General features: G+C 37.6%; 1 protein-coding gene across 1 annotated transcript in view; it reads right to left on the bottom strand.

The window, feature by feature from the left end:
• SERPINE3 (serpin family E member 3) overlaps nucleotides 1–13,531 on the bottom strand; it is a 35,394-nt gene extending 21,863 nt beyond the window's left edge. The window contains 4 exon segments of the mRNA XM_074302458.1: nucleotides 3,025–3,223; nucleotides 7,916–8,113; nucleotides 10,131–10,364; nucleotides 13,267–13,531. Of these exon segments, the coding sequence (XP_074158559.1) occupies nucleotides 3,025–3,223; nucleotides 7,916–8,113; nucleotides 10,131–10,364; nucleotides 13,267–13,525 (890 nt within the window). The 5' untranslated portion in view covers nucleotides 13,526–13,531.
• Nucleotides 13,532–16,627: the final 3,096 nt, after the last annotated feature.

The following is a 16,627-nucleotide window of genomic DNA, read 5'->3' as shown; positions in this document are numbered from 1 at the left end:
GGAAAAAACAAAACAAAAACCCTTGTGACATATGCAGGGCCAGGCAAAACACTTCATTAGTCATGGTCAAAATTATGCTTCAATATATACCCTAAGAACTTCTCTCTGACAGGAGGTAGAAAGCATGCTTCATTATTAGGCCTCTGGAATCATTGTTGACTTTTTTCCTAAATGAAAAAAAAATGTCTAATTGTCATCCTTTGTCTTACTCTGTCATTTCTTAATCACATTCTTCATGTTGCATCCCTTACCTAGATTGACCCCTACCTGTTACAAAGAAAAATGATAACATTTCTTTCTCTGTCACCAATCAGCTCTCTTCCATGAAGGAGAAGGTATGCTTTGTTTTTTCTTTCATATCTCCAGTGATTTTTCCATTAATCAGGGTTCATATTCCTTTTACTGTTCTATTTATATACAGTATCCCAGTAATAGTGCGTGTTGTTCTCTTGGTTCTGCTTATTTCATTCTACATCTTGATGCAACTCTTCCTAAGTTTCTCAAAATTCTCACAGTCATCATTTCTTTCTTTCCCTAGATTCAGGGAAATTTTGAATTTACATTTGCATTTTTTCCCAAATTTCTGGGATAGGGCCAGTTTGAGGCAGGGAGCTTTGAATAAAACTATCCTTCCACATTTTATAGTCAATATTTATACTTGGGTGATTTTGTGTGACAAGTAGACCAGTTCTGCTTAAAAAAAAAATGATGAGCTTGTTTTGTTCCTACTCTTGGGCTAAAGGGCCTGGCCTCTAAGGAAAATGCTGTTTTGAAGAGTAACTCATTAAGATTAAATACAGAGATTGCTGATCTAAGCCCAGGACAGCAGTATCTCAGGTTTTCTTTCATATCTTTCAAGATCACTCTAGAAATATTAGAAGAGTCTTGAAGACAGCTTTGCTGAAGCCCCCCAAATTAGGATCAAATCAGTGTACTTTTTGGAACTTTACATTCCCCCCCACTCCTCTATGTTAGTAGTTATAGGCTCATGGCCATTGCCAATTTAAAATTCAACTTACTTTTAAAAAATAAATTGTATTGATGTCTTTTGTTTATTTATCACTTATTTTTCCTTCAGTCCCCTCCTCCTCAAGCTATCCCATATAACATTTTTAAAGAAATCAAAGAAAATCAGCAAAACTGATTAATATTTTTTAAAACTTTGAAAACATGTGTAATGTTTCATAACTGTGTATCTCCTACCTCTGCAAAGGAGTAGGATGGGAATGTTAGCTTATATCTATTTTTTGGAGCCTTGTTTATTTTTTGTTATCTTAATACATTATTCACCCAGATTGCTTTGGATTATTTTTTTCACTTACATTACGGTAGTCATTGTGTGTATATAAATTTTCTTATCTCTGCTTACTTCACTATGTATCAGATGGCATAAATCTATCCATGCTTCTCTGTATTCATCATTTCTTACAGTACAATAATATTCCATTATATTCCCTATGATTTATTTAGCCATTCCCCAAATGATGGCTTCTGCTTGGTTGCCATTTTTTTTGGTATTAAGCTTACTATTCAAGATTCTGGACTTAGGGGGATATTTTCTCTTAGCTTTTGCCATCAGCATTTTTTTTAACCAATTGCTCTAATTTCCAGTCTTTATTTAAAGGGCAAAATTCCCTTATGTTAAATTCTGGAGGTCCTCTTGAGAGATTTGCCAAAAAGCCTGGGTTTTTGCTTTGATTTTGTGGCATGTATATTTGGCTTTGAGAGGCAGGTGAAGGCTTTATTTCAGAACTAGGCTTAGTCTTTGTACCAATTCTGCCCAACCTTAAGGCTTAACTCTCTACGTGTCTTTTTGCAATAGTTTGTAGTCTTATTTTTAGCTTCCCAGAGATCACTGCCAAGGCCCCAAAAGATTCTTCTTTCCCCTAAAGGAGATGAGCACACAATCAACAGAGGAGGCCTTCAGTCAGTTAAGAAGCAATTATTAAGACAGCTCCTCTGTTTCAGGAGCTCATTGCTGGGGATACAAAAAAAGATAAAAGCTTGTGAGCTCCTTGAGAGCAGCTGTTGTCTTTTGCCCTTCTTTGTATTTCCAGTACTCAGAAGTGTCCAGCACATAGTAGGTGCTTAATTAATATTCGTTGACTGACTTTTGTTGGGCTCACATTGGCTTCTGGTAGATCTTTGCATGACTTGGTAGAAAAAGGCTGAACTTCTGGGAGTCTGGAAATTTGGGTTCTACTCCTTGCTCTTGTTAGCTCATTCTATGCTATTGAGCATATCGTGCTAGATTGTAGGGATACCAAACAAACAAACAAACAAACAAAAAAAACAAAAGGAAAAACATTCTCTGTCCTCAAAGTCAAGCAACCTATATTCTAGTGGCAAATCAAGTAAGTTCCTTGACTCACAATTTCTCCATCTTTAAAATGAAAAAGACTAAGTGATCTAAAATCCTTTCCGGCTCTAAAAATCTATTTCCAAAATGAACTTTCATCTTATTGGTAGTTATATATCATAATTTATTCATATGTAAAAACTGAAAACATTAACTAGGCAAATTTTTAAAAACCAGATTTTAAAAATCCCTTTCCCAAAGGGCCATGCCTTAAAACACCTTTTAAAGGAGGAAATAAAACGATTCAGCAGAACTAAGCAATCCATTATCCAAGTTTGATATTAAATGCAGCATCCTACCCTCTGGAAAGAAGGGAGGGAGGTAAATTCCTACACTTTTTCTTTGGGCAGTCACAATTTGGTCATAAGTTTGGTTGCTTCCTTTAAAAATAGAGAGACCACCATTCTAGGATTAACCTTTGGGGCTGCTTATTGTATAATAAGATGATATGAAGCTGAAGGTGATCAATGAAAATATCAAAAGAAAAACTTGAAGGCTCTTCTCTCTTGCCACAGTGTTCTAACATACGGGTTGCTCCCCATATGTTGGCTTAGTTGGTGCCCTGGGTAGTTGAAAATGAGTGACATAAGCCTAAAAAGCATGAAATTGCTCAGATGGACAGCACCTGTTATAGACCCATGCCCTTTTAGAACAAAGCCGCTTACCTGGGTAGGAAAACATCCATCTTTGTTCTCTTCAGGCTATTCGTCCAGATGTGAATGGCTCTGGCTGTGAGGTACCGCTCCAGAAGGGCCAGAGGAACTGCTCTGTCCCGAGGGAGTACCAGGAACAGACTCAATGAGCTTCCTCGATAAGGCAGCTCAAGAACCCCAACATGTTGCTTATTTGTGACCTGGAACTGACCTGAGGGAATCATTGGATTGGGGTTACTGTCCATCCCCACCACTGGAGTTAGTTTTTTCCAAAAGCCAAAAAGTGTTTTTACTAAAATGCAGATCTGGCTGTATCATTCTCTTACTCTGTAAACTCTAGTGGTTCGCTATTACCTCTAGCATTGAATATAAGTATAACCTCCTCTGCCTGAAATTTAAAGCTCTTCACAATTTAACCCTAAACTGTTTTTCTCATTTTCTTATTTCATGTACATAAAAGTTCAGATAAACTAGCCCTTACACGGTCCTCACACAAGACACTTGCTGACCCATCTCCATATATGACATAAAGGTAAGAGTGCTGTAGACGGAGTCAAGAAGTCCTGAGTTCAAATGTTGCCTCAGGTACTTTCTAGCTTTGGCAAGTTACTTACCCTCTCTCAGACTCAGTTTCCTCTTCTGTAAAACAGATTAAAAAAAAGACATCTATCTCGTGGGATTGTTGTGCCTTCCCTCTATTAAGTATTTCCTATTCTGTATACAGTTTGCTTTGTATATATTTGTTTGAATGTTGTCTCCCCCATTAGATTGTAAGCTCCTTGAGGGCAAGGACTGTGTTTTGCCTGTTTTATACCCCTGGTGCTTAGTACAGTGCCTGGAACATAGTAGGTGCTCAACAAATATCTATTGATTGATGGAGATAACACATGTAAGGCACTTTGCAAATGTTAAAGTGTTATTAAGTATAATGTTAATTATAATAAATTAAATTATAATTGTTAATAATAATTGCTATTATTATTTACTTTCCTTCTGTATTTTAATTTATTATATTATATAATTTATTCTTTCAAAGTTCAGTTCAAATATAATTTCTAGTGTTTTCTCCCAAGAATTAATTTGTCTCTATTTTTTATCTAAATACATAAAATATGGCATATATTACCCATCTCAGCTAGACTGTAAGCTCTTGGAAGGCATGGACTGGATTAAAACTCTGTCTTTAAATTCCCTTCACTTAGCACAATGTCTAACATAGTTCTAAAACTGTTTATTGTTTTATTGATTTGCACATAGTCCACTCCTCTTATCACAAGAAACAATAATTGCTTATATATTGAGGAACAAGTTTGTCCTTAGGAGTAGAATGGACAGCAGATATTGCAGCATTGCAATGATTTACTAGGGGGACTGAACCTCTCCAGCCATCTCCCTTCTTCTCTGGCAATGTGACTGATGAATCATTGCCAGCTATGCTGAATCGGAGAGTGCTACAATTCCAAAACTGTCACTAGGATTTCACTCTAGGAATTTCCATCTGGGAGAAGATTTACTATCAGGAGAATCTTTTACCCTCCATCATGACAAATAGTTTATCAGTGAAACTTGTCCTTTTAAAAGTGCAGTGAAGTTACCGAAGTCCATGGGGGTTGTCTTAGTCTTGTGGCTCTAGGAATTCTATTAAAAATATCCTCACTTTAAAAAAGTGCAATGGGTAATGTCAAACCTGAAAAAAAAGTGAGATCTCACCCTTTGCTTTACAAGTCTGCCTTTTGGGGGAATGTGCATGAAAGTGACACTAAATAGAAAAATTCTGAACTCTGAGGAGGTCTCACAGACTATATAGCATGTGAAGCAACAGAAAATGGCAATAAACTTTTCCCCTTGGATAAGGCAGAACAGTTGGTCTGGCTGCTCTCTTAGGTACTTAAGCATGCACGATCCACTACAATATAGCCATGCCCATTAGCTTTGCTGTCTGTGTTCAGTGTCTTATAACCCTGTGAGATTGTGAACTCCATGAAGGTAAGGATTCTATAACTTTTTCAGCACCTAACTCAGGATTCTAAATACTATGGGAACTTAATCTTTGTAAATGTGAATCATTTCTAGAATTATAAAATTACCAGATGTTAGGTGTATGTTTTATTCAAGTGTCAGATGGTACTTGACTGGGTTTTTCACAACCATTACTGGTCAGTAGTTTGATAAGATGACTCCCATCCTTCTGGACAGCCTTAGGATATTGCATGCCACGGGGCAGAACGATTCCCTTGGATCATCCTTAGCCAACCTTCAGCTGATGATTTTTGGATTGACAGAATAATGAAGGTCATTGCCATTATCCCTGCTACTGGGCTGGGAGGCAGTCCATCTGACCCACCCCTAAACAGAATAGTTTTTGCTGCTCTTTGTCATGAGGCACTGAGTTCCCTCAACTGAATCATTTTTAAACTGTGGTCCTGAACTTTATGTTTAGGTGCTGACACATTTTTTTGAGATGAGATTTGTCAGCAAAGAAAATTTTGAGGTTATCAAATAAGATTGCCTATAGTCTAATGTACCTGAAGGAAAATTCATTAAAAAGTGTTTGGTTTTGTTGACAAGAGGTTTATTTTTTACTTTCCTGTGTTTAGAATATTCCTACATAGGGTGGTGATTTTATTTAACTCACTAGCTAAGATAAGGGTTGATTTAAATACTTCACATTAGAAAGGTAAAAACATTTGGTTGGGAGTCAAGAAATGTGTTCTACTCCTAGATTTGATGGAAGGTGTTTTGTGGCCGTGGGCAAATAACTGAATGTCCTTGGGGTTAATTGTCTCATCTGTAAACTAAGGGGATAAGAGAGTGAATGGTCTCTCTTCAGTTTTATTTATCAAACACGTATTAAGCACCTAATATGTACCAGGCACTGAGTTGGGGGCCAGATATAAAAAAGAAATGAAATAGTTCCTGTCTTCAAAGAACTTATGATCTAGTAATAGGATACAATATATTTAAGCAGTAATATAATTGAAGAGGAAGAGAAGGGAGAGAGAAAAGAGGAAGAAGAAAGGAAAGAGACAGAAAGAAACACAAGATAGAAACAGAGAAAGGAAGAGACAAAGAAAAAGACAGAGTTACTAACTTGAGGAAATCAGGGACAACTTCATTGAGGATAGGAAGAAACATGACATTGGAGCTGAATATTGAAAAAAATGAAGAGTTTTAGATGTAGAAATAAGGGTTCTAAGTATGAGAGACACTTTGTGGGAACACACAAAAGTGACATGGAGCACTGATTTAGGGGAACAGTTCTAGTTCAGCTAGACAGAATATAAGCAGACTGATAATGGAATAAGGATGCTTTCCCCACCTCACCCCCTGAGGCTGGGGTGAAGTGACTTGCCCAGGGTCACACAGCTAGGAAGTGTTAAGTGTCTGAGATCAGATTTGAACTGGGGTCCTCCTGAATTCAAGGCTGATGCCCTATCCACTGCGCCACCTAGCTGCCGCCTGGAATAAGGCTTTAATAATGTCAGGCCGGAGCTGGATAGTAGATGGGCTTAAATGGCAGGTGGAAGAGTTTGTATTTTATCTTGGAAGTAAAAGAGAATGACTGAAGATTTTTTAACATAGATCTGTATTTTAGGATGATTTTTTGACAGCTGGTGAAAGATGGATTGAAGAAGGGAAAAAATGAAAGCATGCTGTGACCAATTAGGAAGATGCTACAATAGATAATTGGAGGCATGAGAGTGTCCAGATAAGAGTGATGGTTATATGAGGGCAAACTAAGAGGTGAATGCAAAAGAAATTTTAGAGATAGAATTGACACAACTTAACCATGGATCAGATATGGAAAGGAAGTAACATGGAATGGGGAAGAGGATATGATTCTAAAAAATTAAAGAATGGGTTATGGGGCAACTAAATGACTCCAAGTTCAAATGTGATCTCAGACACTTAACACTTCCTAGCTATATGACCCAGGGCAAGTCACTTAACCCCAATTTCCTCAGATGAAAAAAAAAAGAATTATTTCAACAGAAATGGAAAGTTTAAAGAAAGATAGAATTTAGAGGAAAATATGATCATTTCTGTTGTGGACATGTTGACTTTGAGATGCCTAAGAAACACCTGGCAGAAACTGACCATAGCTTAAGGAAAAGGTTTAAGACACCTTTTGTTGAGAAGGGAAGAAGAGAAAATACAGAATTCAGTCTAGAAAGAACAAAAACCTTTCCGTGCAATATTAAAGACCTAATTATATTAGAAAGCATGATTTTTCAGAGGACTTAAGTAACAGTTCCTTTAAAATTCTGTGATTCTACTATTGTGCTATAAGAAATGAGGACAGGGTTAATTCCTGAGAAATCTGGGATGAACTGATCCCAAGTGAAGTGAGCAGACCCAGGAGAATAAATTCTGTAATACAATAGTATTATTAAAACGATGTTACTCATCTCTTGACAGGAAGCTAATACACTCCGGGTGCAGAGTAAAGACATATTTTTTCAACATGACCAATTTGGGAATTCGTCTTGCTTATCTATGCATGTTTGTAACAAAATTTTTACTTTTCTTTTTTCCAATGGAATTGGGTAGTGAGTGGGAGGGAAAATGAATTTTTTTCATTGAAAAAATAAAATGAAATTTTGCTCCTACTATAATAGTAACTAACATTTATATAGCACTTGTTATGTTCCAGATACCATGCTAACTGCTTTATAATTATTATCCTATTTGAACTTCACAACAACCCTGAGAGGTAAGTATCATTATTTTACTCATTTTTCTAGGTAAGGAAACTGAGGAAAACAAACTAAATAATTTGTTCACGGGTACATGGTTATTAAGTGTTTGAGGCTGGAGTTGAATTTACTTAGATCTTCCTGACTCCAGGCTTGGTATTCTTTCCATTGTGCCATGTAGCCATCCATATGTGGAAAATACTCACCATAATTGACATCAGCAGTTTGGTACATCATGGGCACTCTGAGAATGAGGCCTTCTGGGCTGGTAAAGGACAACAGCAGGGTGTTTGAGAAAGAGAATCTCTTTTGCCAAATGCCTTGGAAGGACATGGTGCTCACCAGCACAATCTGAGAAAGGGTCGAGTGGATCCTTTCCAAGGAGACATTTTCTGGTTTCTCATCTGTACGGAGAGAGAATCATAAGGAGGACGGGCAATAGGAAATGAAAAGCAAACAGACCTAATGTGTTTAGTGAAATGTTGTACATGTCTTTGGACTTTGGACAATTCCATAGGAGATCAATGAAAAAAGGACTGTAGCCTCATAAGAAGCTAACAAATCAGTATATATTCATAATTAAGTATGGTGACTAGTGAGAGGCAGTGTGTTATAATGAAAAGAGAGCTGACCTTAGATCTAGGAAGATTTGAATTTAAATAGGGTGTTTGGCTATGAGTGTTGTCTTATTTCTACTCTAAGCAATTTTATAAGACTATTTTCTTTTTTTTTTAATATAAAAATATTTTCCCAGTTCATTGCTTCCCTTCTAATATTGTCTGCATTAGTTTTGTTTGTATAAAAACTTTTAAATTTAATATAATCAAAATTATCTATTTTATAATCAATAATGATATCTAGTTCTTTGGTCACAAATTCCTTCCTCCTCCACAGATCTGAGAGATGAACTATCCTATGTTCTTCTAATTTGTTTATAATATCATTCTTTATGTCTAGATCATGGGCTTCTCTCCTACCAGGCCTGAAATTCCCTGAGAGCCTTTTCCTTGGATTGGACAAGAAAAGGGAATATTGTCCCCAAAAGGCCACTATTTAATGTTATCTAGGAACATCCTGGACAGAGTATCAGTTTTTTCCTCTAACTGGTTTTTGTTAGTACTTTGGCTTAGAGCTTACCTTAGAGTCCACATAATGGGAATAAATTTCTACTTTTATTTTTTATTAGCCTCTAGCTAGAATTTAGCATTTCCTTTATATATTTAAACCATGTATTTGAGAAGAAGTTCATAGGCTTCATTATACTGCCAAAGGCATCCTGGACACATAAAAGATTGAGAAGCCCTAGCTTAGATGATCAGGCTCTATTATGTTTGAAATCTTAAGGCTGGCAAAATGCTTTATGTGGATCATTATACGTGACTCTTCCAACAGCCATCCCTTGTGTGCCCCCAGTATCATTATCCATATTTTTTGGCTAGAGCTCAGGGAGGTCATATGACTTGCTCTGATTCATGCAAGCTGTAGAGAATGGGCACAGATGTTTGGTACTCCTTCCCCAATAGTATTCTATCTCTTTGTTGTAGCTTTAATAAACTGCTTGCCAGCTCCCCAATTTAAGAAAACTCATCTAAGTTTTCCTGCTTCTTGCTTCCTTTGGACTGGCTATTTTAATGATTTCTGGCTCTGAGGAATATGGGCTTTGACTTCCTCCCACCCTTTCCTAAATGAATTTATTTTTTTCTTTAAAATTTTTTTTCAGTAGTATTTTATTTTTTCCAAACACATGTAGTTTTCAACATTCATTTTCATAAGATTTTGTGTTTCAAAATTTTCTCTTTCCCTCCCTTACCTCCTCCTTCCTCAAGACATCAAGCAATGGGATAGAGGTTAAACATGTACAATCCTTTTAATTTTCATATTTGTGAAAACAAAAAGAAAAATATGTAAAAGAAAAAGCAAACAAAAAAGTAGTATGCTTTGTTTCACATTCACTTTCCATATTTCTCTTTCCCTCAGACTTTTTAGCTTTCCTTAATTATCCTGCACTCCTTAATCCTAAGGCTCAGCAACCCAATGCCTGAGGAAATGAGGATGGTCAATCTGAATGGGAGGAGGGAAGTACTAAACCAAAAAAGACTAAGATTTAGGGCTCTGACTAGACAGCAAAACAGAAGAATAACTTGTAGGAATATCATCTTAAAATTTTACCTATGGCCTCATTCCTATCTACAAAACAGATCCATGACTAAAGATTACTAAATAAAAATGGCAGACCTTGGCTACAGAATTGGGTAGCAAGACACTGAAGGGCGAATCCAGAGCTGCTAATCAGTCCAGTTTCTTAGTTAAGTATTAACATGTAGCAGGCATTAAATACACCTTGCCCTTGGACAGGTTCGCTTAGCAGCTGACTGTTATTAACTTTAGCTGGTTGAATTTTTGTTTTTGCTTTGGTTTTACCTGCAACAAACCTAGAGACCCATCTATTGATCTGAGCTGTGGTCCTGTTAGGTTCACTGAAGTTGGTTGTCTCCAGGCTGCTGTTGGCCCACAGTGAGATGAGCTCAGTGAAATGAGAGGACAGGTGTGTTCCATTTTGTACAAAAAAGGCACATGTCAATTGAATTGTGGTCCCTGAGCCAGAAGTAGTAGCTGCTGCCTCAGCATTTTGCAGGAAATCATGCACCCTTCTGTCTGTTGGAGGAAGGAGAGCAAGGAAAAGGTTATATATATAAATGAAGTAGCTGAGGAGAAAAAAGATGGATCCAGGTTATTCTTTTGCAAACACCTGGACCAGTGAGGAAGCATCATTTTAGAGCAAGCCTATTGAATTCAAACTCCACATTCTCATGTCTGTTTCTTGGAACAATTGCCTCATCCTGTTGATTTGAAGAAAAGTCATTAAAACTTTTTTGTTGTTGTTGTTGAGTCTATCCTTGAAATTTCATTAATATAGGAACTCTGAGTGGAAATTAACTCTATAAGAGCTTCTAATTTGTAGTCTTTCACAGATGGCTATGACATGGAGAGGTTAAGTAACTTACTCATGATCCAAAGGATCAGGAACTGGTGGCTACCCTATTTCACTAATGATTATTTTTTATAAAGTTATACCCAAACCAGGTATAAAATTAGTGTGAACTTAGAAAGACAGAATCAAAAAATAAAATCAGGCTATAGTCAAGGCAAATAGAAAGTGTCATCTATATAACTAAATGATGTCCTTTTTAAGATTACCCACATTTCTATATCTCCGAAGTATACTAATGACAAGTAGGAACAAGCCTGGAGAAAATTTCAGGGCTAGTGACTTTTTCTAAATTCTACATATTAATTATTCCAAATGATACAGATAATCATGATGAACAAGTGATGGGGATGCTGGTGCAGTCTATCTTTACATATTTCATTGGATTGTAAACCTATTCAGACTATTACATGATATAAATCCACCTAGTATTTAGATGCTCCAAGTTTTTCAATGAAAATCTCCAGTTTTAGAAATGCCAGAAAAAAGTCTTTAATTCTAACTGGAGAGAGTTTGTGTTATTAATATCATTAATATCTTGGAAAATGCTGAGAAAATAAGGATTTTTAAAAGTTAATAGTTTCTATTTTCTTGCATCTCGAATTTTCATAACTTCTTATTAGTATTTATACCGAATGGAATTTTAAGCTTTAATAGCTTAAAAGTGCACTGATTTTTGGAACACCTTTTGTAGAAGATTGCATTCTTATTTCCAAAATCAAGACTGCTCTTCTCACCATGTTTATTCAGTAAACATGATCAGTTTAATTCTCTCCTAAGCACCCTGTGGAGTGGTTGTAAATACCTTGCCAGTACATGACAGACAAACTAGGCCTCCAATCAATAGTCAGACGTCAAAATCTTGGTTTCCTCATTTATAAAATAAGAATATGGGACTCAGTGGTGTCTAAGGTCTTTTGCAACCCTAAATTTCTTATCCTTATGTCACCTGATTATTTTCCAGACAGCTTACGATTGTTGAGCCTAAAACTGATGCAAATATGTATTCAAAGCAAATTTTGGGCAGGAACTTTTCTTCTGAGAGATAGTATTTGTAAAGTGCTTATCACAGTGCTTAACACAAAATAAGCACTTTATATACATGCTCATTGTTGTCCTCCTTTCCATTAAGGAACTCCCTAAGTATTCTTGTTTATTTTCATCAATTAATTCTTTTCCAGAAATACTTTTAATGGGAGTATAGACATGAGCTGATTGTGCACAGCTAGATTTTTCTCTGCTATTCCTTTGAGACTGAGATGATTGTACAATAAAGAAAGGGCAATAGAGAGGATTTTCTCTCTGTGTTCAGGAAAATGTAAAAGCAGGACTGCCTCCACATGAAAGGGTGGCTGAAATCCAAAATCTTACATGCTTTAGGATCCTTAGTAGCATATGGAAAATGTCCATAAAATAGGTGAAATCATTGCAGTATGCTACTATCATAATTGCTTAGAAAGCAATTGGAGCAGACAGTTATATTAATGCTATTTGCAAGGTTTGTGACTGAGCTGAAAAGGCAAATCAGTCAGTGGTTGATGAAGGAATAGAGGGTAAATAAATGTCTGCCCAGAAGATGAGTGACATAGCAGCTGAATTAATGACCTGAAGGCTGAGCCAGAATAACAATTTTAGAAAATCACCATTTACCAAATTATTCATTATAAAGACAAATGAAGGGTTGCATCTGAGTGCAGAAAAATAAAAAGAATCTGTGGAACTTTGGGAAACTGAGACTTCTTTGAGATCAGGATAAGTTATAATTTACTTTCCTCACCCAAATTCAGAGATCCCTGAAATCTTTTCATAGACTCCTGGGGGGGGGGGGGCGGAGATCTGTCAGCAATATTGCTCTGGGATGCTGCTATTTGCCCAAGGACTCATGCTGGGTTTATATGAACGACTCTCAAGAGATCTGGTTTCCAGGCAGACAGAAAACCAAGAATAAAATAATACAGAAAAATTATTTGCATCAGAATAAATCTTTTTTGTTTATAATAATAATAGATAAAATTTAAATAGCATGACATCTAACAAAGTACTTCACTTATATCTTAGTCTAGCCTTATAACAACCATGTGAGGTTAAAACCACTGTTACCCCCATTTTCCGAAGGAAGATGAGACTCAGGAGAGGTTAAGTGCTTTCCCCAGGAGCTATCTACTGCACTACCGAGTTGAATTAATTAAATAAAAAGTCTGACTTAAAATTGACCCATGACTATCTGCCACTTTATACATTTGTTCTTCTGGTTCTTGTTGACTTTTTCAACAAATAGTAGATTAGCATAAATGCTAAAGCAGTTTAGCATTAAGAAAGTATAAACATCATCCTAGATTAAGTGACTAACGGGACTGTTCTAGGAAAACAAAAAGGTCCAGGGAGCTTTGTGTTACTTGAGAATCATCTCTTAAAAGGGCTGAAATGTGCACTCAAAGGCTTAGTGTCTTCTGCCCACGGCCAAAGTTAAAAATCAGTTAATTCCTTCTCTTCCTCAGGGGAAAAAGGAGAAAATGTAATAGAGGAAATTAAGCAAATAAATATAGTAAGGCCTGGAGCAGTACTTGCCATGAACTGTATACCCCAGGGCCCTTTCAAGTTGCAAACAGGTGTTTCCTCGGGCTCCAAACTGTAGTAACTCCAGAGGGACAGACACGCCGGCTGGCGAGATGACCACGTTTGTCCCATTTCTACTTCCCATCAAGCTCTGGTAGAGGCGGACAGCAAATTCAGTCTTTAATCCCTTCAGGTCCTTTCGGAGGTCATTGTTTCCTCCGTGGAGGCAGCCGGAGTGAAGAAGGAAGAGGAAGAAGGTGAAAGGCAGCATGGAAGCTGAGGCTGCTGACTGTCCCCCAGGGAAGACCACCTGTGATGGAGAGGGGACAGGCTTTGGAGAGCAATGATGGAAACACAGTTACCAAAAGGGTCACGTTGGACAACTAGGTAGGCAGGCAGGATAGGATTTATTCATGTCTGAGAGTAAGAAACAGGCCTAGAGTGGTTATGAAGATTAAATGGTATCATTTATATGAAAAGTACTCTGAAAACTGTAGGATAGCTTGATAAAATAAGTAATCCACTATTATATAGTATAGGAAAAATATAGTATAGAAAAAAGGGTGATTTATTTGCCTTCGCATTTTTCCTTTTACCAAAATAAAATTTCTTATTTTAATTTTCTATTCTTTGATCACATTATTTATTCTAAATATCATGTGTGTGTGTGTGTAGCATACACACACACACACACACACACACACACACACACACACTCTCTTCATAAGTACCCCTCTCCCCAGATCAACCAATACTTATCCAGGTAGTTCACAGTTCACTTTACAATTAATTAAATAGAAACATTTCTTTTTTGTCTGATGAATGGAGATTAAAAATATAACACCACACACATATTTATACATATATGGGACTAGGGATTAATTAACGTTTATTAGCCATCAGCATATCATAGGATCTGAAAAACTAACATGTCTCTCAATCTAATTTTTAAGAATTTAGCCCATTAGAGATGGTAGAAAAACCCACAAGTTAATCTTGGAGATATTAAAATACGAATATAACGTCTTACTTTTTGGGGGTCCAATGGCAAACTCTGATGGCACACAGGCCCAAAGGAGGACAGCAGTCCTCACTGGAATAAGCTATGAGATTAAGAACAGAAATATAAGTGTAGGTAGAACCTACCTAAACCCAATTTGCTGGTCGTGGCAGTTGGCAAATGTGGTAAATCTATTTTTGGCATTCTTCATTGGCTCCTTCCTACACAGTCTTAATATGGTTATTCTCCAAAGTTTTCTTTATCCTATTCTTTTCTTTTGCTATATTGTCTCTATTGACAAGCTCATGAGCTATTCCCTCTATAAATCCTTCATCTAAGCAATTTACCTGAATTTTAGTCCCAGGCACACGACCTACATTTCCTTCACCCGGTTAGACATGTCATCCTGGATATGGTTTAAAATGAAATTTCTCATCTTTCCTCCCAAACCAATTCCTTTTGTTGATTTATTTCCCTATTTCTGCCAATCGCACCACTGATGTTATCCTGTCTCCTGTGCTCAAAGTTCATTTTCCTTACTCTTGTTCCAGCCAGTCTGGGGTATTACAGTGGCTACAGTGCCCAGCTGACACTAGCCGCTTGACCCTGGACAATTCACTTAAACATTCTCTGCCTCAGTTTCTTTACTATAAAATAAGGATGATATTAATAGCATCTATCTCATAAGGTTTTTCTGAGCATCAAATAAAATAACATATGTAAAATGCTTAACAACCCTTGCAATGCTATATAAATGTCCTCTCTTATGAGTATGTGCTAAAATGGTAAAGGAGGTAGACAGGTTGCTCAGTGGATAGAGTGCCAGACCTGGAGTCAGAAGACCTGAGCTTAAGTCCGGTCTCAGACACTACAAGCTGTGTGACCTTGGGTGAGTCACTTAACACACTATTTGCCTCAATTTCCCCATGTGTAAAATGAGCTGGAGAAGGAAATGGCAAACTACTCTAGAATCTCGGCCAGAAAAATCCCAAATGGGGTCACAAAGAGTAAGTCACTGCTAAAATGACTGAGCAACAACAATAACAAAATGGTAAAAGGTGAAGTGACTTCCAAAGTTACACAGTTAGTTAGTAGAGGAGGCAAAAAGAAAATCCAGATCTGACTCCAAGTCTGGGATTCTTTTCATCATAACAAACTGTTTCTCTACAATGCAATGAAAGCAAAATAAACCCAAGGGATTTCCCCAAACTACACAAGTGGCCAAGAGCAGATTCCCCCGAGCTGCTTCTTTGACTTTGATGGATGTAAAAGGGATACAGGTGAATGCCATGTCCCCAGGGGACTGCACTTGGCAGTCCAGCCCAGGTGGATCACTGGTTCTGGGACAGTACTCGCCTGCCTGTGGGTAAATGGGGAGTTTGAGAACTAGTGGTTGTTGGGACTCAGGGTCTCTCTCTCAGGGACTCCCTAAGCCAGAAGGTGGTATGGCCTTGTCCTTGATCCTGCACCCAGCTGCCTCGTCTACCCTCCTCCCTTCCCTTCTTTCTGCCCAGTTAGGTTCTCTTCTTGAGCCTTGAAAGGCCGGCCTGTTCATGGCCCTTGCCTTTACTCACCTACTGCTGTGATCCAGTCACCATGCTCTCTGGGTCCAGTGCGGCTTCCTTTTTAAAAGGGGAGCAGGTCTGCTCTGAGTCACAAGATTGCCGAGCCGGGGAGCGTCAGGGACTGCAGTCTCTGCTGGTGATGTCGGTACCACTCTGCCCAAATTCCTGGAGGCCGGAGGTTCTGCAAAGAACCGAGTAGAGGGCCATGACTTTGGCCGGGAAAGCAAGAACAGGAACCAAAAGGTACATCCGGGGACGGAGCCGACAACCCCTGTTCAAGCCCTGCTCAAGCCTTCTTAGACTTGTGACCCACTTGTACTCAGTAAGGAACCCCTATCTCTCTCTCTTGTTATTGTTTTTTTCATGAATTCCATTGATTCCTGTCACCAAGGTTTCTGGGTACCAGGCACCTAATGATTCCCCTCCTCCTCCCCCATCCCCACGCTAGGAAAGATAATACATCATTCTACTGTGGGACATGGAACTTGGGCTAAATTGTTTTCTTAGGCTTAAACTTTTGCTCCTTCACCTAGTTCAAGTAAAATAGAAAATATATCTGAGGAACCCAAAGATATGGACTGATTTGTTTTATTTTTATTTTTTAAAAGACATACTAATAGGTAAAGGTCTTAGAATTACCAGTATAGTAGAATGTTAGATTTGGAGTTAGAGGACTTGGATTCAAATTCTGGTTTTATATATTAATTATGTAATGATGTTATAGAAGTCGTAACTCTCTGCTGGTTTTATCATCCATAGAAAAAGGGGAATGATCTGGATCAGTGGTTCTCAAAGTATGATCCAAAGA

Source organism: Sminthopsis crassicaudata, chromosome 3 (assembly GCF_048593235.1).
Source record: "Sminthopsis crassicaudata isolate SCR6 chromosome 3, ASM4859323v1, whole genome shotgun sequence".
NCBI lineage: Eukaryota > Metazoa > Chordata > Mammalia > Dasyuromorphia > Dasyuridae > Sminthopsis > Sminthopsis crassicaudata.
Note: the sequence above shows the minus strand (reverse complement) of the source record. Positions and strands in the feature narration are given on the sequence as shown.